Source organism: Aythya marila (assembly GCF_965140915.1).
Source record: "Aythya marila genome assembly, chromosome: 9".
Lineage (NCBI taxonomy): Eukaryota > Metazoa > Chordata > Aves > Anseriformes > Anatidae > Aythya > Aythya marila.
The window spans coordinates 3,839,284-3,863,736 of NC_139050.1; the positions used below are offsets into that span (position 1 = coordinate 3,839,284).

Below are 24,453 nucleotides of genomic sequence, written 5' to 3' on the forward strand. Positions count from 1 at the left end.
AACCCCAAATAACCTTTAATTGAATTCAGCCTGCCATACTTAGAGAAGGGCTGCAAATGAGGACTTACGTGCCAATGCTCTACATGCCCTCTGGTGTCAACTGTCTGGGCAAGAAAGAAAAAAGCATTCAAGACCACAGGGAAGATTAGTCAATTAAAAGAGTAATGGGTGGGGAGCAGCTGTTTGCAAGAAAAAAAAAAAGAAAGAAAAAAAAAGGATCATTCAAAAACCAGTTGTGAAGACAAGCAGTCAGACAAGGACAGAGTGGATTTGCTTCAACTCTGAAATGATAAAAACTTTCTGATAATGGCTGTGGTAAAAACTTTTTTGGCAAGTGAAGCAATTGTTTCATCAAAATGGGAATCTGTTTCACAACTGGATACTATTTCAGAAGTCAGCATTTAAAAAGTCAACCTTTGAAGTTTTGCCCAACTTAACCAGCTGGAAAACTATCCAGGTGGGGAGAAAAATCATCATCGTTCAAATAAACACTGTGCTGTGTTCATACTTAGACTTTCCCCTTTCTAGTCACTTCATCTAGATGTTCCAGAAGGTACTGGAAGTTCAATTAGAGGTGATACAAGTTTAAAGTGGAAGAACAACTCCATGGTTCCTCAGTATTACATAGATGGCCTTCAGCATCTAAAACCACCTCAAAGAAAAACTCACCTTTTCAACCACTACGGGGTGTTTCTTGGCTGCTTCTCAAAAGGAGACAGGTTTGAGCTCACAGTATTTAACTTACACATTTTTAGTAGTTTATAGAAAGACTTGGAATAAAGGATTTGAGCCCCAAAACTACATCATGTTCAGCTTGGTAAAACGAAGTATCACTACACAGAAAAGCAAGATCTTTTGCAGGATTTACAGAATCACAGAATCATCTAGGTTGGAAGAGACCTCCAAGATCCGACCTCTGACCTAACACTAACCAGGCCTCCATTAAACCATGTCACAAAGCTCTACATCTAAACATCTTTTAAAGACCTCCAGGGATGGTGACTCCACCACTTCCCTGGGCAGCCCATTCCAATGCCTCACAACCCTCTCAGTAAAGAAGTTCTTCCTAAGATCCAACCTAAACCTCCCCTGGTGCAACTTTAACCCGTTCTCCCTCATCCTGTCTTTCATGCACTGATTACAAATATCACTGGTTTAGATGCTCATTCTCAGGCAGTTTTTCCAGGAAGGTGGCTCTGACCTAAGCTCTCTTTTTTTTCTTCCCCCAAAACACTGATCAGAATGAAAGTGGGAAGCTTGACCCTTGCACACCAGCTATTTCAAAGATTTTATCAATTGTTACTGAATTACGCTTTGTACTAACACAAGTGAAAGAAACGTTACCAAAAACAATTGAGCTACATCATTAACAGTATAGCTGAATTGAGCTAATTAGGAACAATACAATCCATCCGTTAATTAGGCAAAAGAATATACAATACACACTTCAGCATCTGAGAAGGCTATGAATACATATGAACTAATTTTAAGGAGTCAGCAAAAAAGTCATTCCACACTCAACATTGTAGAGATTCTGGGACCATTCCTTAACCTGCTACATGGGGAAGGGAAGTGATACCCACCATGCTGATTCACAGAAGCGACCTTCGCATCAATAGCTTTTAAACGATCCCTGTGATGAATTATTTTTTGAAGGACCTAACACAAATCATTGCTCTCCCACTGTTTACTTCCTCTTGTCTTAGTGATGTTTAACACTCCTGAAGAGATATTTGTCTAACCTGCTCCTAGAAGACTACAAAAGGAAACTGCAGAGTATCCCTAGCTCATTACAAAGCTTCATTGTCAACATGGTTAGAAATTCTTTGCTTACATTTCATTTTGCTGCAAATTAGGAAGTTTCTAGTAGCTAGTGAACAACAGAGATGAACTTCTCTCTGTTCTCATGTGGCAGAAGACTGCTGCCACATGGATACTCATTCTTGTCTTTCACTAAACCAGTTGCTTTACCATTTGTGAATATAAACAAAATACCTAAACCATACAAAATTGTGTGGAAAACTGTCCTTCTCTAATTGTATCAGCTTTCAATTAATGGATATGAGTATCACTAAACTTAGACTTACTCTGATTTTCAGCGATGACAATTTAAGGGAAGTAGGGCAGATTTTGATCTCACTTACAGCCTGTACTGAGAACAACATTACCATTGACACTCATCAAGCACAAGCTCCCCTGCTGTGGTGTGGGACATGTATGAATGCCATTTTGTTAGTATTTTTTAGGGCACTTTACCCCTTAGGAGAAATGGTGCTGCCAGGAAAATAGTATTACATACGTGAATACGTTATTTGCTTTTGCTTAAAGATAAAACAGGAGTGGGAAAAAAACTTTAAAAGTTAGACACATTTAACCACATCTTAATTCTGGACTGAAAAAAAACACATTTATAAGCAGTAAAATGTTTGGTCATTTAATCAGTAAGTTTCAGGAATGGACCTGTTAACAAGTCTGCTGATTAGGATTAATTAAGGGGGTGGAATTTCTTACATGGTACTTGATCAGAGTTTAGATGAAGCGTAAAATGTTCCCAAGAAATCACAGCTCCTGAAACAAAGGAACCAAACTTCAGGTGTTAAAGGTTTTTTTTGTTTGTTTGTTTTTAAATCAAACTACTCTTTCTTTAAAGATCCATATTTTATATATAGTTAGTCAGCCTCTAAACAGCCAGAAAATATCCAAGGTGGAGGACCCATTTATGTACACTGCCCTGAATTTTTGTCAGCATATGTTAGGGATTCATCTGTGACTTGCATCTACCATCATCAGGGCTCCCAACCTGAACAGATGGTAAGGCCCAACTGAAGCATCATTCTGTTACAATTTCCAGAACACCAAGTGTATTGGAACTGCCCAATAATCCAATCCAAAAACTTCCACCGAATTCAAAAGAAGAAAAACTAGTCCTGATGTAAATCATCTGCCCCCCTCTGCATCCAGCCTTCATTTCTAACAATATTGTGGCAGCTCTGCTATTTTAAGATATATGCCTTATCACTGAAAAGAAAAACAGACAATTTGAAGTGTACAAAAATTTATTTCAATTTTTTATATGAAAGTGAAAACAACTATTAGTACTGACAGTTTTTATAGGCATTTAGTTGCATGTGCTCGACAAAACAAGAACAGGGGGACTGAAACAGATCCTTCATGAGACATATTTATGGTAATAAAAATGAGAGCTCTTGTTAGTATGAGGAACTTCCTGTGTTACTCCTCATGTGGTTGGCATTAATCCTTCCTTTACAAAAGCATGCAAGTGCTTTTAAATTTGTAATCACGTTCTTGATTTTACTTCCCCCCACTTTCAACTGACTAGTGATATCCAGTGTTTTAAAATAATTTCTTGTCTGCTAAACTGTTTTTTTAGTTTCACAAACTTTTGACCAGAGCATTAAGTTCAGTTTGGGGAAACAATGCTATGTCCTTCTTCACACACAATTTTTGCACCCTGAGCAAAATATGCAAACTCTATGCATTTTTTTGATATTTAATTTTAGAAGGCATAGAAAAGTTAGTCTGCAGTAAGGTACAAGTATCTGCTTTTTTTTTTTTTTCAGGACATTCAGTAGCCACAGAATAACAAACAAGACACGCATATATTGAAAAACAACCAAAACCAAGGATACAGAAATTCATCACTTATCTACTGACTTCAAATCTGCCAGAGAACACTATGATAACACCAGTGTTTTAGTATTACCTTAACAAGGACATCCAAAGTCGCATTGCAGCCATGTCTGTTGTCTCTCAGAGCCTTGAACATACCCCACTTAACAACATTTTTTGTTTTGCTGCTTCTTGGCATACAATCAGCAATAGGTATAAGTAAGATAGATGGTGAAAGTGAGAATGGCATGGGTGGAGAACAGTTTTTGAATTTTTCAACTAACAAAAGTTTCCCCTACATACATTAATTAAAACCAGGTGTACTCTACATACACAACATAATCACCAATTCAGTTTCAGTATCTTTCTTTTCTGTATGAAAAATACAACAGTGCTTTACGCTCTAACTCCATAGAGAGGTAGACTTCATAAAGCACAGACTGGTGATCACCATTAAATTGCTCATCATAAAAAGAAAATTAAATTGCTCATCCTAACACTTTACTAAAGGAGCGTTGGTGAGATTCAAAGAATTATGTGCCTAAAGGCAATAATGGAATCATTCCTGTGCAAGCACATCTCTTCAGGACTGAAAAGAGTTACAGGATCGTTCCCAGATTCAGACAGATTTCCTCCATTACAAGGTAAAAAAACATCTAGGCAGTGAGTATTTTTCCTGAGTGTTAGATACTCAAAAAACCTTCAAGTTTGCTAATTTACATCATCGAACAGGCAGATGTGCCACAAGCAGGACAGGCACTGCACGCCAAGCAGCCAACAGAGGTCCCATCCAAAGCAACAACCGAGCTCTCCAGTCTGCTGCCAGCTACTCTGGAGTTGGGTCAAGAAATGCTCTCTAGAAAATGAGAAACTCAAGGTAAACTATATTAAGGTATGATCTCCACAAGTCTGCAGACGGCATGGGGACTGGACCTCAGATGAGATACATACAGAGAAATAGTAGAATTTCTATAGCTCCATGAACAGCATATACATGATACAATTTCTAAGCCTTTTTAAAAAGGAAGAATAGTTATTCCAAAACAGTAAGTTAACAAATAAATATATTTTCATGACATATCCACCTTCCTTTCCATAAAGCTCCAAACAACAAGTTATTTCAACTCTGTAAAAGATTTATTTTTTTTTAATTTTTTAATTAAAAAGGTAAACATTAGGATTGGTTCTAGGGAATAAGTAGTTAGAACTCAGTTTTGTCACACTCAAGCTCTACACTAAATGGCACATTTTAAGGAAGACTCCAACACTAAAAGTTCTATTACGTAACTCCTTAGGATAACAATAGCTCCAACTATTTTTCACAGTTTGCAAAACTGCGGAAAAGCTTAAGCCCAACTCTTATGAGCTACCTGTTGTCATCAAAGCAGTCGTTTCAAGTGACAATTCACATGCCAATCCCAAGAGTTATTCATCATAGAAAAATGGGAAATATGTAGGAAAGAATTGCATAGTTTTAAAATTACATTTCAAAAGTATTATCCATCACAGAAAAGAATAAAGAAACCCTGCCGTCTGAGAATACCAGCAGCCAAAAAGCCAATGAATTCTTGAAGCTACAAAGAAGAACTTTGAAGAGAAAAAGGTTGGTGAAACCATCAGTCTTCTTCCAGATTTAACATACATCAGAATGGAGATTGGCAAAGATCACATTTTGATTCCCAACTCATTTTTTATGCAAGTTCAAATTTGGAGCCTGAACTCACAAAATCTTCTGCAGTTTTGCAATGAATAGTAAAAATAAAATAAATCTGCAAATATTTTAACTCTGAAGAGCACTTTACAATTTACATCAACACCTGCCAACTTCAACTTCTGTCAAACCTATGAAGTCTTTGCCTTCTTACTTCCTCTTCTGAATTCTGCTCAGGTGGAAACCAAAAACCATAGGGTCGCCGCTCATTATTGTATGTTGCTCCACCAAAATCTACAAGACAATGAAACACAACTGTTATTTTGTTCTGTAATTTGAAAAAATGCACATGTATCCTGTAATCCAAAGCACTGCAACACAAAGAAAATGGGGAATTATTTCCAGGTCAAATGGTTCAAGGACTGTTAGTTTCCAACAACTGCTCTTAAAACACCGAAATGAAGAACACCACCAGAAGATCTCCCAAACCCCAAAGCCTAGCATGTATTAACCTGGGAGCAAACATTTTCCTCAATCCTTACTTTATACAGGCAACTCCAGATTGTAAGAATATTTAAACATCCTCAATAGCTACTTCTGGCAAAACAAGCTTTTGTATTTGCTTTTAGTGTAGCAGTCCAACATGTGCTGACCCATACCAGATGCGCACACAACTCCCATCCTGTTGGCAGCAAGCAATTTCATAAATAAACTCCACGTGGCAGCTCAGCTAGAGAGAATTGTAAGTTAATGTGAGCAGAAATATCACACCAAGACTGAAGGAAGGTTCTCTGCCCTGGCACTGCAAGAGAAAACAAAGGAAAGCAACTGCTCACAATTCACATTAAGTTACAGAGCAAAGAAAAGATTGAAAGGTTGTGGTTACACACAACTGAGGGGCCTTGGGAAACAAAAATAAGAAACTGAGCTCACTTACAAAGGTAAGGATAAACAAAGTAGCTTTAAAGGTAACACAACAGTCTTTGTAATACTCAGTATTTCTTAAACATCCACCTCAGAACTACGTTTATATTAGCAATATAGAAAACCAAAGGCAAATACTGTATTAAGCTAATTTTCAAAATGGATTTTAACTGCAGCTGTATCCTGTATCCAAAATTGTTTGTAGCGAACACATGATGTTGTTTATATTGCATAATAGCAGGAAGTCCAATTCACAAAGTGGTTCTGTTAGTTTCTTATTCATTTACAAGAGCATTTTAATTTGTAGGGTGCTAACCAAACGTAGGATTTTGAAAACACGTTCAGGATTTCTTCTGTGCTTGCCAAACAGTCAAGCTCTTGGAAAGTACTTCCAGAGATAACTATAGCTGCTCAAGTCTTTGCTGCTTAGCACTGTTTAAGTGTTTATAAAATTAGAGGCAATGGTCAGAAGTATTTTTCTAATTAATTAATATACAGACAACTTAATTCATATTTTTGTATTTTATCTTCAGTTTGTCCCTCTGTTTCAATTTACCAGAGACAATCCTCAAAATAATTTAAGGTGTTACTCTGCTTCTGAAAACACTACGTCGCTGACAAACATTACATGAACTCCTTGGGACCCACCATCGTTTACCCTACCTAGGTGCATACTTCTCCCTTGCAAAATAGCATGCCGTGCTAGCAAGTTCATCAAGTTTTAGTGATGAAATGATGCCACCTCTTTTATAATGCGCTCCAACAGTTTATCTTTATACCATGGAAATTATAAATATACCTGCATGGCAGCAACAGCAAATGGACATTAGAAGAAATTGTTCAGAATGCTACAAAAAGCTAATATGTATTGGAAATCGCAGGCCTTAGCACAAGGCAAATTGCTTCTCAATTTTATTTTTTACTTAAAATCCAAGAACAATCTCACTGTCTGAAAAAAAAAAAAAAAAAAAACGAAACAAAAAAAAAACAGTTCATATGCAGCATGGCAGAATGGTTTTCATTAACAAAAAGATTCAGCTGAGCTAAGTGTTCATTTACTACATTTATTTCCCCTCATTTTACTTTCTGATACAAGGTGTGTTCAAAAAGCAAAGAACAAGCAGTTGTTTTACTGTGTTCCACTGATCACGAGCTGAGATACACATGGGCTTACAATATTTCATAACCCAATGAACATCCTTTCCAAAGCAACAGTAACTTCAAACTGGAAGGCACAAAGCAAGGTCAGTAAAGATCTGTGGAAGGGAAGCCTACGAACCGCGTGTGCTGTGCTGTGGAAGGGCTGACAACTCAAAGACCAAACTAATGGGAAGTCAGGTGTGGCTAGTGAAGTTAGGAAGAAAAGCAGCATACAATGAGACCAGATTCAACTGGATTGTTAGAAGAGCAGGTCAGGTCAATGCTGACCACACGGTTTCTTCTAAGACAGATTATAGCAGTGAGAAACGTAAAACCTTCCCTCCAGAAGGGCTGAGAGCCTGTTCTGGGTAACACAAATACCTTAATGCCTTCATACGTGAACTTGATTATTTATTTTAATCATGCCTCAGAGCCTAATCTTTGCTGTATTCATATCCTCCAGACAGACCTGTTAAAGTAACAGAAGTTGTTAGCAGCACACACTTAGAGACCAGACTATCAGTCAGTGCCTTGGGTTAGCTTCCTCTAGCTACTGCATAGATACTACAGGAGAGATGATATAAAATAATCTCACCGCATTCTCCAATGATCTAATAAGTCTCAAGATGTTTAGTCAACTAAACAAGGAGACATGCATTAAGCAAAATAGTCGATACACAAATACAAACGTATCTTTCATTCCCAAGTATTGAACAGGATCTGCTAACCAACTCAAGAGGAACCTTGACCTATTCTAGATATGCTACTTAACCTACCTTAGGTTAAGACAGAAAGATATCTATTTCTCTTTAGAGCAATAAGGAAAACAGATTAACTTCAGCTACAAGAAGAATTTCAGGTAGACTGCATATTCAGCATAATCGAATAGAAGTCTTCAGCTGCAAATAGGAAGTTACTGCTTAACTCATTTCTTTAGTGTTTCAAGCATCCACAGTACAACCTCCAAAAAAAGTTGAAGACCTTATGTTATTCCATGCAGATTCTTGCCTTCTGGTTCATTAGTGCATATTCACTGGTGTTTATGTGTATTTTCCAATTCATTCTTTTGAATGATACTAAGACATTCGTTACTTTATAAAATTACTTCGGTGACTTATTTTGCTATTCACATGACCTGTATTTTATTCTCCTGAGCTGTTTTCCCAGTAAGTTGCACAAATCAAGTAATGAACAATGTTAAAGAATGAAAGGAAGTAAAGTCCTAAAAATGAGGTCTAAAATAGGAGTACAGCACGAACAAAATAAATCATACAAAGAGTTTGACAAAAATCAAATTCAAAGGTCTGAACGTTTCTTCTGGCAAAAAGGAATAAATACAAGTAAAATTTCATCACCCTTACACATTTGCTTAGAATTAGGAAGTTACTCAAGTTCTGTCCTCAGCAGTGTGAGACAACAGGCCTGTTCTTGGAAAGCATTTCTGTGATGCTATGGAACTTGGTTCAACGCTTCTGAATTGTAAAGCTCACGGGGAATTTCTGGTCATTTCTGTACCAAACCCACAATTTAAATTTACTTTTGTTTTAACAGAGCTGATGTGAAACTATTAATCCTTATTACAATCTGTATTTTTTATCCATTAAAAACTAAAATAGCAACAGTTAGGAAACACACATACTGCCACAGGTAAGCCAGAGAGGTACAGATATCCTAAAAGCAGAAGACATTGCCAGGCTCTGATCTAACATACTAATTTTTTTTTGTTCAACTCATGCTGTGTAAAAGATTTCGCATTTCTGTTTGTTCAGCCAAGGAAATAAAAGTAGACATTGAAAAGGCAATCTTCATTTCTACCTTCAAATAACTGAAAATGAAGACAGTGCTACATAATGAGAGTTTTACTATCTCAAAAATCCTGAATACCAACAGGAACAGAAATAATTCTGGCAAATTCTTTAATTACATGCAGAAACTCCTTTCTTTAATAAGGCAAATAGGCTTGTATTTCTGTTTAAAACGGTTAAAAGTCTCCAGAAATCTAACTGGATACATTTTTGCAACTAGATTCTATTTTTCAACCAAACATTGCTTCACATAACGTTGATTTTTAAAAGTACTAAATAAATGCATTATTCTTCCTTTACGTATCATGTCATAGTAACATAGCAAAAACTGCCTAGCTGAACACTTCAGCTGTGTGATCAATTGGATAAATACAGGCAAAAAGCCCCAAGTAATGCTCATCTGAACCACCTTTTCTCCCTCTTGAAAAACACACAGAAAGATTAAAATTTTATCAGGTTCATCAAACACAGATGCCAGCCACACCTCTCCACGTACGGCATGGTATGAATGGTGCTACACAGCTGCTGCTGGGTTACCAAAGAACTGGACAAGTGCAGGCTTTACACTCACTGCCACCTTACAACACTTTGCCTGGGAACCACATGCAAAATATGTAACTGAGGCGATTCTAATTAATACTTTCCAGAATGGATCAGTTCTCTCTGTACTTAAGCTTGCTAAATATAACTAAATTCATTAGCAAAAAAACCTGCTTGAGCTAATGACAGTAAGACTTTCTGATCACATCCAGCCAGCTTTCAGGGCCAGCTGAGCTGCTTGCTCATCGATGTCTACACAACTGCACGTACCACATTAAAGATGAAAGACAGAAGTGTCCCATATATTCCTTTTGAGCATAATTGTAAAACCTACCTGCACACTGACAACAGCAGGGAACGTATGTAATTATTATGTGTGTATAAAATCATTATATATATATTTTAATGCAAGCTATAGACTATCAGTAGAAAAAAATTTAAAAAAATATGGAAGGGACACAACACAGCTGGCCTTAGGACCATAAGGATGTAGATGTGACTTTGGCCAGCAAGACACAGCATGGAGATTTATAGTTTTCTTGAAACTACTAGAATATGGTAATTTATTTAGTCGGACATCAGGAAAAGGTCCAGAACATTATTTTTAAGTCTCAATAAACAAAGTGCATGTTATACCCAGTCTATAAAGATTAATCCAGTGATACAACAACAAGAGAAAAAATAGTAAATCAATGGGTAAATCCAAGGTTAGGATTATTCACTGACCTTAGTCGGGAGCTGCTTTTAACTGTAAATTAAATTTGTTATATATAGTTATATGTTATATATATTTAAAGTCACATTTGAAAAAAAAAAAAAAAAAAAAAAAAAAGGCTTTGTCTTTCTTTTAGGGCATTTCTGCATGCCTAACAAAGACACAACAAAGCAATTCTAAACAATATCCATTTCCCAAAGCCAAGTCCAAGAAACCCAGATGAATGGAAACACCAATGCAGACTGAAACCACTCCACAGCAACTACCACTTTCTCCAGCGTGGAGGAGTGTTTTTTTGTAGCCCACACACAGCTTCTTCTAATTATGCCCACAGCTGTTCCGCAGAACTGCTTGTTCTCCAGCAAGGTGACCCTGCCAAACCCACTGTGGAAGGAACAACATTTGTTCCTTTACAAAAACATCCAAGTTACTAAGAAAAAAAATGTCGAGAGACCACTGAAGTCGATATAAAAACTCCCACTTGTATCACTGTGTCTTGGGTCAAAGCACCAAGAACAGTTACTCCATATGCAGACCATGCATTTATAAATAGATGCAGCATGAATGTAAGCAAAACATTGCTAACTACAATTGAAGATTTAACTATTTCTTTATTGTTTTCTTGCTATTTTTACTTTTCTTTGGCACTTGACACATTTGCATGAAGAAAAGCATCCAAAAGAAAGCCGTATTGGTGATACTTTCCAAAATGTTCTTGCATACTTAGGAAGTCAGAGAAAAAAGCAACATTCTGTATAGCTTTCAGCATGAAGTTCTAAATGTATCAGTATCATATACTTTTTTTAATGCAAATAAAATTAATGGTTATTGAGACATATGATAAAATCTTTTGTATTGATAATCAGAACCTAGGCACTACTGTGTCACTGTGACTTGTTGCTAAAAGACCAAAGGAAGTTAACCCTTCAAGGCAAGGTTTCCAGAAATACAGGATATAGTACCAAGCATTTGATGGAAGGAATGAAACATGTGCTGCACAGCAAAATGAATACCATCATCTCCAGGTATTAAATACTGAGTATAGTAAACTCACCACAGCACTACATCCAGGGCAAACTAGAGAAAAGCAAATACCAGGGCAAAACTTGGAGCAGAACAGCCTTGAAAGGCATACTGTATTAGGGTATGAAACAGAATCTAAAGTTATGTTCTAAACTATTGAGGTGTACTAGCATCACAATGATTCAATAATCTATTTATTTTTTTCCCCCACTTTCGTAAGTGCAAATGCTTCATCATTCAAGTAGAATAAGTCCTACTTTTAAATTACTGGCATCTTTTTAATCACCTGAATACACAACTCAAGAGTACTGCACCCAAGCAAGCCCCAAACCTGAGGCAATCCTGTATGAACAACGGGGCAGAACTTTTTCAGGAAAGACAGAATAGAAATTGTTCCCAATCCCATTCACCTGCATCAACAACTTTATAATTGGACTTCACATCAAAAAGTTTCTGGTAATGATCACTTAACAGAACACAGCTCTGCTCTTCCAGTTCACTAAGCCGTTGAACTAACGAGTTCATGTGTGTAAACAGATTTCAGAACAGAACCACTTCTCTGCTTTCCAGAACGATCTGTCAAGAATGGTAACTCATGGGTGCCAAATGGTCACGGGTCTATGGTTCATACCACACCTGCTGGGAAAGGCTTAGTGGTGCTGCTTCTTACATATCTGGTGAGCATTTATCTCCACTACCGAGAGAATCGGAACTTTTATTCTCAAAAATATTTTTGTTGTTTTGTTTTAATACTACGCATCACTAATCTTCTTTCAGAAATTGAGCTCTGTTGCTGGAAAATTCTAGCTATGATTCTTGCTACAATTCTATTGCTAGAAAAAGAGCAACAGTATTAGCTTTTCACTGGGAGATCCTGCTAAAGAACTCCCTAATTTATTAGTTTCCAGTGCAATTTCATCATTTACTAAGAGATTCTAATTTGTTTAAAATACAAGCGCAGCACATGAAACAGGAAATTAAATGGGACAAGGGTCCCTTCAAGGAATGAGATATTCCTGAGACAAACCAAATACTTCACTTGTAACAGACTTGTATCTGAAACTTGGTATCTATCTACTTAACTATGGGAGTCCGAGAAGCAGAAGTAATATTGCAAATGAAACTGGAATGCTGTCTGAATACAACTACCCAAGACAAAAATCAAGCACAGTCTGCAGTTTTGGAAAAAAAAAAATGACAGGATTTCGCTTATCTGTGTCTCATAAATACTGAAAGAGAACTGCTCGATGAAATCAGTAAGATATTTTAATCAGCAGTTATCAATTATGAACATTTCTACTCCTACGCATGTAGGTTGGGATTTTTATTTATTTTTAACTTAAAAGATATTTATATTTTAGATAATATATTAACAAGGAAATAAGAAAGCTCCAACGGTAAACTTACTTATTAGCCTCAGGAAAATTTTGAAATTCAAAAATGTTCAGAAACCAGGAGTCCGTAAGTATTTATAACAGACTTCTGGCTACTGTGGTCTGCTACTAACACCAAGCACACACCAAAACTTTACGTGAAAATGCTGAATATCTACCAATTAAACTTCCTGGAAATTTGCCTAAACAAAGTGCTAGCAATCAGGATCTTAGACCACATATGCAATGTTATAAAAAGTTATTTCCAAAGATATTTGGAGCAGGAACTTCACTTGAAGGAGAGAGCTTTTCTCCCAGAACATGTTTCTGGGTACTTAAGACCAACTGAAAGAAAAGTTGGCCTTTCAGAATCAGATGCCAATCATTACACGTGACTTTATGAAACGTACTTTAATCTGATATCATGCACTGCGTATCGAAGCATATAATTTACGACATTTCTACAGAAAAACATTTCAATGCAATGACTGGCATTCCTACCGTAGCAAAAGGGGAAAGACAACCCTGCTTGGAGAGAAATGGAATCATACAGCATTTCTGTTTCATACTACTCACGATCTTCAATGGATTTAGCAAGTTTCATAGCCTAAATAGAACAAAGAATCCCAGTCTCAATAAAAGAAAGCAGAAATGGGAACTAAAGTTAAAGTCAGAGAACTGCTAAGCTAGATGACTAAATATTTCATAACCACATTGCAGATGTACCTATGATTACTACATACTGGGACATCTAAACATTTCTTTTTTTCCTTTAATTTAAATCAGATTAGAATTAAAGAAATGCATATTTGCAGTGAAACCTATGAGGACTTTCTATATACACATATTTCACTTTAACCACAAAATACAAAAGCTACACGTTTAAAAACTTCCTTCTTAAGAGAAAAATGCTTTTGTGCAGAGACACGAGCACGCAAGGGGATTCTTAACATTATTGAGACAGAAAGACATAAACTTAGAAGTCCGGCTCAAAAAAAAAACCCCACCACCCACCACCACAAAAATCCCCATCCCACACTAATCCAGATATTTCTTCTGAGCAAAAGAGCAAGGAAACAACAGATAAGAACAAGAGAGACGGTATACTGGGGTTACCATATACAGCTGCTAATATGAGGATTAAACCAAAATGTAAAGCCATATATTTTTAATTTCATAGTGAAACCATATAATTTAAATATCATAAATAAATGTTAATTAAAACAATAATTGTCCTTATCTGACTTAACTGAAGGAGAAGTTATTTTAATTTGTGAGTAATATGAAATTACTTTATGAGAATCAGAATGAAAATAGAAAGTAAACTAATGCTGTTTACATTGGTTCTTGTTTGACAATATCTAAAACTAGTGATGGAAAGAATATAAAAGTTCTTTTTAGTAAATGAGCATAGGTCGTTATGACAATTTGACAGACTGCCAAAACCAGTGCCTACATAAATCTCACATAAACAGCCCTAGCAATTACTTTTTCTTGCATTAGATACCTATTACTATTATTAAAGAATTTCTCAGGATATGGCGCCAAAATAAAATTGCAGTTCTGGAATGTGTGAATGCAGATTAAGTAGAAAGACAGTACCTTTATGCCGAGTTTAGATAAATTCATGTATGGGATTATATAAAAATAATTACTTAGATTAAACTTGTTGCCTGTCTTAATGTGTCTTAATACAAATTAGTTTTCAGTTGTGGACAACGACTGATACCAGGAAATTCTGGACTATGCCACTGAGCATCTTAAAAGCTCAGCGGGATATAAACACAGCAGTTTGTAAGAATGGATCAACATTCCAAACCCAATGGTACATTTTGTGGCCTAAAACCCCTAATAAATACATTTGTCTAAGAAAAAAAATATGTTTATTTTCAGCCAAGCTACAGAGCAAGTGCGATAGTATAAATTTCACAGTTGGAAACAAAAAGATCACAGAATCACAGAATTTCTAGGTTGGAAGAGACCTCAAGATCATCGAGTCCAAGATATGGAAAGACTGCCTTGAATTTTGGTTCTGGTACCTGTTTTTACATCCATTTAGCTGCCTGTTTCAAATTATGCTAGGCAATTTTTAGTCATGTTAAGTACCTGTTTCATCCATATAACTGCAAGCTACAGCAAATGCCATGCTTCAAGGAAAAACATGTCCTGCTCAAAGGACAGTACTCACTCAAGCTTTATTTTTCAGACTGACACGGAAGAATACGCTATTTGCTCATTAGCACAATACATTTCATTTCATCCTTTCTGTCACTCTGAAGCAGGTATGATCAATTACAAACTCTATACTACTTTCTTTTGGAAATAAGATGTGCCCATAGGTAACTTTAACCTTTGAGTAGCTTGTTTTATGAAATATTTTTCAAAGTTGAGCTCTGAAGTCTTACTTTTCCAAACTAAAGTACTGTGACAAACAGGAAAAGCCGCAAAATTAAAGCACTGCTGTGAAACCATAATAAAAATACCACCTATGTAAATTTAATTGCACCAAACTATATTGGAAACGACAATATATTTCCCACTTCGCTTATCCATGAGGTTTAACAACTTTAACTAGCACTGAAAACAGACACGAGCATAGACATAAGAAATGCTGTTGTCTCAAACCGAAGTTAAAAATGTGACTTGGTATGCCAGTTATCTGCTAGCGAGACATACTTAGCTAGAGAGGCTATTTGAATTCTTTCTCGGGTTTCAAAGGGCATTCTCCAAGTAAGATTTTCAACTATAAGAGGAAATGTATTCTATCTTTGTCCAAATACAGCACAGTACTTCAAAAAGCAAACAGAAACAAACACTTACCTATAGTGATGTAGGTTATTTAAGGCTACAGACAGAAAGCTGCAGGTGTTCCATACCGATGGATGACAGACTAAAATGTATGCTGTCCAGTTTTATTATCATAATCTTGTCATTATTATTACAAACTGACCTCATTTTACGGCATTGAAAATAAAAGCATTTTCTTTTATTGTAATACCAAATCCTACGTGCATATATTTTCTACAGAGAGCTCAGAATTTGACATCTTTGTCAAAGATGTCTTGAGATTTGAGTAATAATTCATGTTTTTTCCTTCTGCAGTGTGACTTAAGGCCTCAAAAGAATATCAAATGGCTTTAAAACTACACCTGAAGTCATCATTCATCCAAAGGCATGAGGCATCCATTAGATGCCTAGGCTCCAATGACTTAAAAGCCATCGGCACTCAGCTGTTACAGACAAAGCTCACAAGAGCAGGAATCTTATACAGAGTGTTTTGAAAAACAAGTAAACAAAACAACCCAAACCACAGTTTTACTGTGTTGATAGTATAAAAACACAAACAGATACAAACAAGGTTCATGCTCTTGCAAGACAACACATCCCAAAACACTTAAAAGCTTTGAAAGATTTTTCTCAAAATCAATCTGTAAAAAATGATGTAAAACATCAAGTAAAAATGTCAGTAAAGTAAAAAATGTCCCTTCCATTAAAGCTCACTTTAGACCCAGTCCTTCCCAAAACCTTATTTAGGACAAATGTATATAGGACAAAATATTGATATTACCTGTTTGTTGTGGTGGTTTTGTTGGTTTTTGTTTTGTTTTAAGATGTCTAAAACAGCATGAACAATATCTAATTTGCCAACTTTTGCCAGCAGACCAGACAGACTCATTACATTATTTGGACTCATACATTATTAATTTGCTTGAAAGCTAAGACCCTCACCAGCTTCTAAGTTTTTCAGAAAGTTTGATTTAAAAGGAACTGCTCAGATTATCATCATTTCTAAAACTTCTTACACTATTAATTTTGCTGCAGAAAATAGTTTTTTGTTTGAAAATCAGTTTTTTTGTTTTTTGTTTTTAAGTTTATAGTTTCACAATATTTATGGACAGTTAGAAGCCTAAGTATGTAACAGAACTACAAAAACCACTTTTTTAAAAACTAGTTTTCCCCAAAAAACTGCACTTCAGCCTCAAAAGTGACTTCTCACAATAGATGTAAAGCAAAAAGCTGTATTTACATTAAAAAACATGTTATTCAATTTTTCAAACTGAAGAAACCTTTTCATACACAACATTGCCTCATCTGCTGCCTTTTTAAAATTATCTTCCAGATAACACAACATCCTTCATAATATATATGATCACAGACGGTGTGAAAGAAAGTGATGACGACGTGTCAAGATATTTACTTTCATATTTTGCCTGATATTTTTAACAGCCATAAACCAGTGATGTGAATTATTTTTTCTGAGCAAAGATTAATGAATAGTGCATCGTGTTTTAACAGTTGCAGCGACAAGTATGAGTTTCTGTTATCTTTTTCCTAATTATGGCTTCCTTGCACCCAGGAAGTTAGAATAACAAGACTATGAACAAAAGAAGAAAAATTACATTGATAAGTGGCAGTCAGGTTATTTTTATTAAGATTTAATGTTAGAGCTTCATCAAATTTAAAAGAAACCTTTCAGCTTTGTTAACTTAAGGAGAACATAAAGCCTTTGGTTGAAGTCATATATTGACATACAATATACAGGATTAAAGAGCAGTATTTGATATTAAAAATCTCAATACCAGACAACATATGTAGTAATTTATGTCCTTTGTATAATCACTTAATATTAAAATGTTGCAAAACTACTAAAGCATCAGGTTTAACGTTTACATTAATATACTGTTAGCCTAGTATATTTTCACTCAAGTTTTCAGAATGAGAAATATATTGTACTAAGATTTTTTTCTCTTGACTTTACTTGCATTATAGAAAAATAAAGTATATCCCAGTTAATATATTTTATACCAATTCAACTAATAATTTGCAATTAAAAACAAATACTATATTTATTCCTAAACTGCTTTTATTTTTTCTTTTGGTCTTTCCACTAGCTAGCACAAACTTTCTTTAGGGTGAAAGAGACAAATGTGAGGAGTAAGACATCAGTACATTTCTCCTCAAATACAAATAAAGAGCAAAAAATACACAAAAAGTTTAAATATTGGCAGCATCGATTCCTCTGTTATACTGCTCCCTACTACTCTTTAGAATGTGAGGGGTTTATTTGGCACAGTAACTTAATTTACTTCGGTTTTGTTTGTTATAAAAGCAGTTCTTTTACTCCAGAAGTAGCAGGTAAATCAAACAGTAAGCAATTGCTAATAAATGCAGTTACACTAAGAATGGTACTCCATCCTCACACGTCATTCTCTGAAAAGTCTACCAGAAAACTTTTGTCCATTTCTGAATGGATGTCAAAAGACTGGAAATAAATCATGAACAATACATCTTCCCTGTGTTCCTCCCACCTCAATATGAATCATAATTTGATATATGAAACACAATAGAAGCCTTACCTCTTTCATTAAGACTGTTTAGCACTGCTCTTTCAAGCTGTTCTTCCTCTGTAAGCCCACCCGTATAATCATAGTAGTTCCTTGGTGTTGTGTATTGATACTCTGGATATCTATAATAATAATCTGTAAAATGAAAAGGAAAATAAACTGATGATATTCAGTGGAAGGGGAGGAAGCCAGACATTATCTTCGTTATCTTTCTTCCACAAATTTGTTTAATTTGGGAGAGAAAAAAAATAGGATTTATGATATGCCATGAATCAAAATATATTTTTGTAATTTGCAATGCCAGACTACAGTAACAGGAGAACAATAATAACAAGCAAGATGCATCAAACACCTCCATCTTTTATCAGTTATAAATAAGTAACATAGAACTACCATTATTTAAAATTTCAAACAAATTGAAAGATAGTTTTCATCATCTCCTTTTAATATTTAAATGTCGTTACTAGGACACCTTATCTATGTCACTGAAACGGCAACCACACCACAGGTTTGCTTCAGGCTTTTTTCCACCTTTGTCTCGTTTCACCCTAGTGGCCATAAACAGTATGTACCACTGTCATCCTACATTCAAGTAATGTTTGAAACTAGAATACACATGGATGAAGACTGCATTTTTTGTAGGGAAATATGCAATTGGTTTGTGCTACATCTGCTCTAAACAAACTAACAAAACCAAAACACACTGCAGATCTCATCTAATGCCACAGCCACTGTATGTTGCCTCTGCTAATGACCACCAAGCATTTCTGACCACTTACAAAGTCTGTCAAAACAAGCATGAACAAGCCATCATCCACCTAAATCCTTCTGGGATTTAAAAGAAAAGAAAACAACTTGGCAAGAGACTTGAATCTCTTCTTTTAACACAACCTAAACCTGAACGCAGAAAATCTCTGCTGAGTTAAACTAAGAAGAGAAGTGCCATTTTTCTATTCCTCTTTAGTATTGTCAGTATGTAAAACTTTGGATATTTAACTTCTCTTCTAGACACCTGGACAGTAGATTTTGAAGAATCAAAGTACAGAAACACAGCCAGTTTCTCCAAGTGATAGAAAACTTATACAAGATTTTCCAAATGAAAAAAATAATGAAAATATTTGTGTGACAAGTACAGCATGCCATTCTTTTTATCTTCAGATTAACACAAGATTATTATTGATATTGATATCTCAATAGTTATATAGATTTAACGTATAACTTTCCTGTGGAGTTTCTGTGATTAATACCAAGCACACACTACACAGTGAGGACATATATAATTTTATATCCGTGTGTGTGTATGGATGCAAATGCACATTATACATGGACACACAAAGAAGTAATTTTACCCATTTAAAAATTCTTCCTTTTTGGAACATACAACAACTAACATTGGCAGAAATTTTCACACAACTGCATTGAAGACTTGGTATTATCCTCCTGTAACATGAATTTCTGCCATTTCTCAAGTTATTTGCTATTCCTCTGGCTAGAAAGAGATAAATACATAATTTCAAATCTGTATGAATTAGTCATATTGTTAACAACCTTTAAAAGCCTTTCAGACATACTGGCTATATTTAAGAGACAGTTCTGCAGAAAAAAGTAAAATCAACTGCAGGATACCTTTTAGCTGATATAGATACATATTCCAGATGCGATCTTTATATATTCCTCTCATTCCCCTCTGCACTATGCTAATCTGAATGAACGTTGGTTTATTGGTTTAGCTACAAATCTATTTTCTGGAGGCTTCAAAACAGCGTGCATGAAGACTATAAAAATCATGGTGCTATCTGATGAAAAAGGATGTCATTAAGTTTGCTCTATTGTAAATTTTGTGTGTGATGTTTTACACTGTCATCAAGATGTAAGTGCTGACAAAGCTGCAATCTTTTATTTTACAAAGAGAAACAATTTCGTAATATTGACATGTTAAAGGTGTTCCTATTAATCAAAATAAGCATCCCTATACTTTATTCATGAACTGCATTTAGAGAAAACCTAATTCAGTCACCAAATGCTAAATGTGTTAAAAATCACACTCGAAATCTTCATTTTCCTTGTAAAGCTGTTTTTCTGTACTGGTTTATAAAATCTGTTATTATCTATTTACATGTATTATTTATTTAATTGGTATTTGAAGTCAGAAAGTAATAAATCACCAATACCAGAAAATGAAAAATTAATATACTGCACATGCATCATTAGCATACAATTCTAGAAAGTTTTCTTAATTCACAGACAGCAAAATCCATTACTATATCATACAACAAGCAAAAGGTTAACCCTTCCATGAAGACTCCTATGAATAGGTGAAAGAAAATTATGATATATATTTAATACGTTCATTCCCTGTGTATATATACATCTTTTATAATTACAATTATAAATCAATTCAGAGTATTGAATTTACTACAAAAAATGATTTACATCTAAAGCCAAGCATGCAAGATAGGATAATTTGTGTTAACCGTGCTCCTTTATCTCCCTTTCATCCACACCAACCCAAAGCAACACCATGGTTTCTTTGGGGACTGCCCTAGACATGCAACACAAAACAAGTTTATTTTTCATCAGTGTACCAGATCTTTTTCTCTGGTGCTGTGTCATTATTAATCATTCTAAATATACTACATGAAATATCTTCACTTCTCTGTGATTAGGGAGACCTGGAAAAGAAGTAAAGGGCAGTTTGGAATCTGCTCCTATTCCACAAAAGTTGTCTTTGACACCCACCCACACGCTGAGCAGCTGGTGTTTATAGAGTGGATGCAACAGATTACAGAGTTTAAATGTCAAGTGCAAATTCTTATCCTCATTAGCAAATCAAATTCCTTTTTCTGATACAATTTCTTAAATTTCCACATGCTACTCTATTGGCATACTGAAGGAAGATTTGGTTGTTATGAACGTGCAACAGAGCAATGCAACAGAACTGTAACTGCAGCTCAGCAAACATCTGTAACTGGCCCGAGACTGCCAGCTGGAAACAGGTAGCTCACACTCCCTTTGTGGTCTAGATCCTAGAAGGGAATGGGTAAGTTGGCCAAATCAGGGCAGATCTACCAATGTTTAAAAGGATGCTTCTGGTAGACAATTTCCTCCTTGCTGCAGGCTCTGCAAAAGGGATGGTATTGGCCCAGGGTAGCATTTTATGAAGTCATACCCTTAATTTAAGGCTTAAAGACTCTTGTATAAAACACATCCAACACGGTTCCCCAGGTAGGAAAAGACAAAGCCAGAAAAATTGTTTTTTATTAGCAAGTGCACAAATAGGCAGAATACTTGGTAGGTTTTCTATTATTAGCAAAAACGATATCCATATTTGTAAAGCTGAAAATGAGCTGAAATAAACTTTTAGGTAAGTGGGTGACAGCATTTACCTGAATAACCTGAGTAGTAGTCTCTTGGCCTGTCAGGATCAGTGAATGAAGTAACAGCACCTAAATATAAGAACAATGCATGCTCTATTAGAATAAAATAATCATAGTCTCTCTTTAAAACACAGAATCAAATTTAAGCAACATAGCCAAGTAGACTAGAAAAATGCAATGTTCTCCAGAACTTATAATGAATAATTTTTGCACTGTGATTGTACAGTGGTAAAAATGGGTTAATGCACAGAGACCTTAGAATTGGAAGAACACTGCATTGTTTGTGCTCTGCTGACAAAAATCACCTGTTTAATGGAAAATCCCTTCCTCCACTCTTTAGTCACACAGCAACCTTCACGGAGGCAGGATCTCCACAGCATGTGCCACTAACAGTACCATGGCTCTTATCCCAGAATCACAGAACAATTCTGTTTGGAAGGGACCTCAGGAGGCCCAAAGCCCACTCAAAGCAGGGTCAGCTATGATATCAGACCAGTTTATTTAGTCAGGGTTTTAATTCTGCCAGGTCTTGAAAACATCCAAGGATGGAGACTGCAGAATTTCCCTCTGCAACCTAATCCAATGCTCAACGGTCCTAATAGTCATGATGCCACAGAACGAGAAAATATTAACTTATAAGTAAGTGAGTTTACTCAAGTAGGGTAGGAACTCTGATGCTTCGGTCCTTATTTTTCCACTTAAAACTGCTTTCCACTTAAGCATATATGACAGGCTAACTCCAAAATGGGATAAAACCTCCCATGAGAATGCAAACATCTGACCAAGTAATTTTTCACTGTACAAACACCACATCCATGGTCAACTTAATGGCACAGTCATAAATAAGGTGCCCAACTTATTAAGTAATCAGACAAAAAGTATTCTGACAACCACTCCCAGCACAACTGTCGTAACAGGGCTTAGGTTTCTAATTAACACACTGAAGTTTAAGGGCACGTTCATATGAAAGTTTGTAGGGCTATATTGAAAATTGTTTGTCTGACGACGTCTAAAGATTCTACCTTTAAAAAATTACTTCTACAATATGAAAAGCCATATCAACTCACTACTGGAAAGCCTGGGGAATCTTGCAACAATTTCTCAAGCATCCCACAATCTTTTTTTGAAATTTAGCAGCTTCCACATGAATGGATATAAGCAACAGAAACCCGCCATAGAAACACACTGTGTTCTGACATACATCTACAGCTTCATGATTCCATTTAAAATGACATTTCCATTGGCATCTTACATGAAAGATTTTACTTTAAATATGTATTTTATAAACATGACACCTGAAAGGCACCTTTAACACAGGTAAGAACAAGTAAAGACAAAGTGCTTCTGCATTCAGTTTATCAGTGTATCTTTAATCCCCTAAAAACTGCTGGAATTGCCTCCATGTCTGAAATATATAAGGTTTACTGAATTTTTAAGACTAAAAGTGGCTCATGCAGATTTTACAAACCAAACCAAATTATATACCTGCACAGGCTTTCATGATCTTTTTCAGAGGTCCCATGGTGTACATCAGGCCAACAAGAATCCCTGCCAGATGCCCAGCAAAAGAAGTCCTAAAAAAAATGATAATAATCTTGTGAGTGATGGAAAGAAAGATTTATTTTTTTTTTTCAGTAGGAATCCTTTAGGGGAAGTGCAAAGTTTGCTGTAACCTAGGAAGTCCCTGAGTAACTAAGCATAGAAGAGTGACTTCCTTGCACAGACCCAGGACAATACGAACATGTATTAATTTCTGCTCTGACCTACTCAGTCTGATTTCTAATATTAGTTATTAGTGTTAACTACTGATTAAACCCACATGTGCAGTTTGCAAAAAAAAATTTTTTAAACCTTATTCATTTTGAGGAAAAGCTCCAAGCAAACCTCACTCCCAGCTGTGCCTGAGAAGTGTGGCCACAACAAATTAAAGACTGAGCTATAAAGTTAATCATGTAGTTTAATACAGTGCTCCTTACAAGAGTTATTTATTATAAATCATGAAATGAGGAAAAAAGTATCCTACACAATCAATTTGAACTAAGCAACATCAATCTGAACCAAAGTGCCAAGTTTTCTTTCTTCATGAATACCCTAGAAGTGGTGGGTATATACAGTTAAAGAAAAGCATGTAACAAATATCCTGAAAAAGCCAGAAGCTAATTGGAGAGATCCCTTGAGTTGCTTGTTTAGCAGATAGAATATTGGTTCCCTAAAAGCATTTAAACTTAAGTCTTATTGAGGTAGTAAACTAGTTTTAATTCACATGGAACTTAAATCCACAGAATTGCACCAAAATGTCCTGGTAGGATCTACCAAAATTATTTCAAGTGAAAGCATGAATACAGTACTTTACTACTGTAATATCAATACAACCCCACTGTGAGTTTATCTTAACCATAACTGCATACCTGTTGCAACATGTTTGTAAAACAGTGCTTTCAAAAGTAAAAGAACAATGAGTGAAATACTGAAACCCAATTTTTTGTTTCTAAATTTATCAACAATTGCTTTTAAAAACTTGTCACTGCCTATTTTTATATGGAATGAAAAGACTTGAGAAATGAATGAAAAATCTTGAGAAATCACCAACATGGAAGCATAAATGTAGGATAAATGAGGAAATTTGCTCCAAGTGTCACCATGAATATTGTGATTTGATAAATTCATAAACTAATTTTCAGCACTCAAATTAGGAGTTTAGTGAAAAATTCATAACATATCTGTTTTGAATTTGCTGAAACCACTTTTTTTTTTTTTTTTTTTAAGAGAAAACATTTCCTGAAATACACGATTATAAATAAATCAGCCCACTATATTTATAGTGGCTGTCCAAACAACAAATACCACTGTATCTTTTTTTTCCCCCCTTTCCCTTTATAAAGCAGAAAAGTAACTTCTGTCTGAAGTAAAAATAGATTTAAACATACATT

The 24,453-nt window shown here is 35.4% G+C and overlaps 1 protein-coding gene across 1 annotated transcript in view; it reads right to left on the minus strand.

Annotated features, from left to right (window-relative positions):
- Positions 1-3,074: 3,074 nt before the first annotated feature.
- RHBDD1 (rhomboid domain containing 1) overlaps positions 3,075-24,453 on the minus strand; it is a 33,867-nt gene continuing 12,488 nt past the window's right edge. Inside the window, exons 4-7 of the mRNA XM_082767162.1 lie at positions 23,009-23,097; positions 21,533-21,592; positions 18,159-18,281; positions 3,075-5,575 (exon numbers count right to left, since the gene is read on the minus strand). Of these exons, the coding sequence (XP_082623288.1) occupies positions 5,457-5,575; positions 18,159-18,281; positions 21,533-21,592; positions 23,009-23,097 (391 nt within the window). The 3' untranslated portion in view covers positions 3,075-5,456. The remainder of the gene's footprint in view (positions 5,576-18,158; positions 18,282-21,532; positions 21,593-23,008; positions 23,098-24,453) is intronic.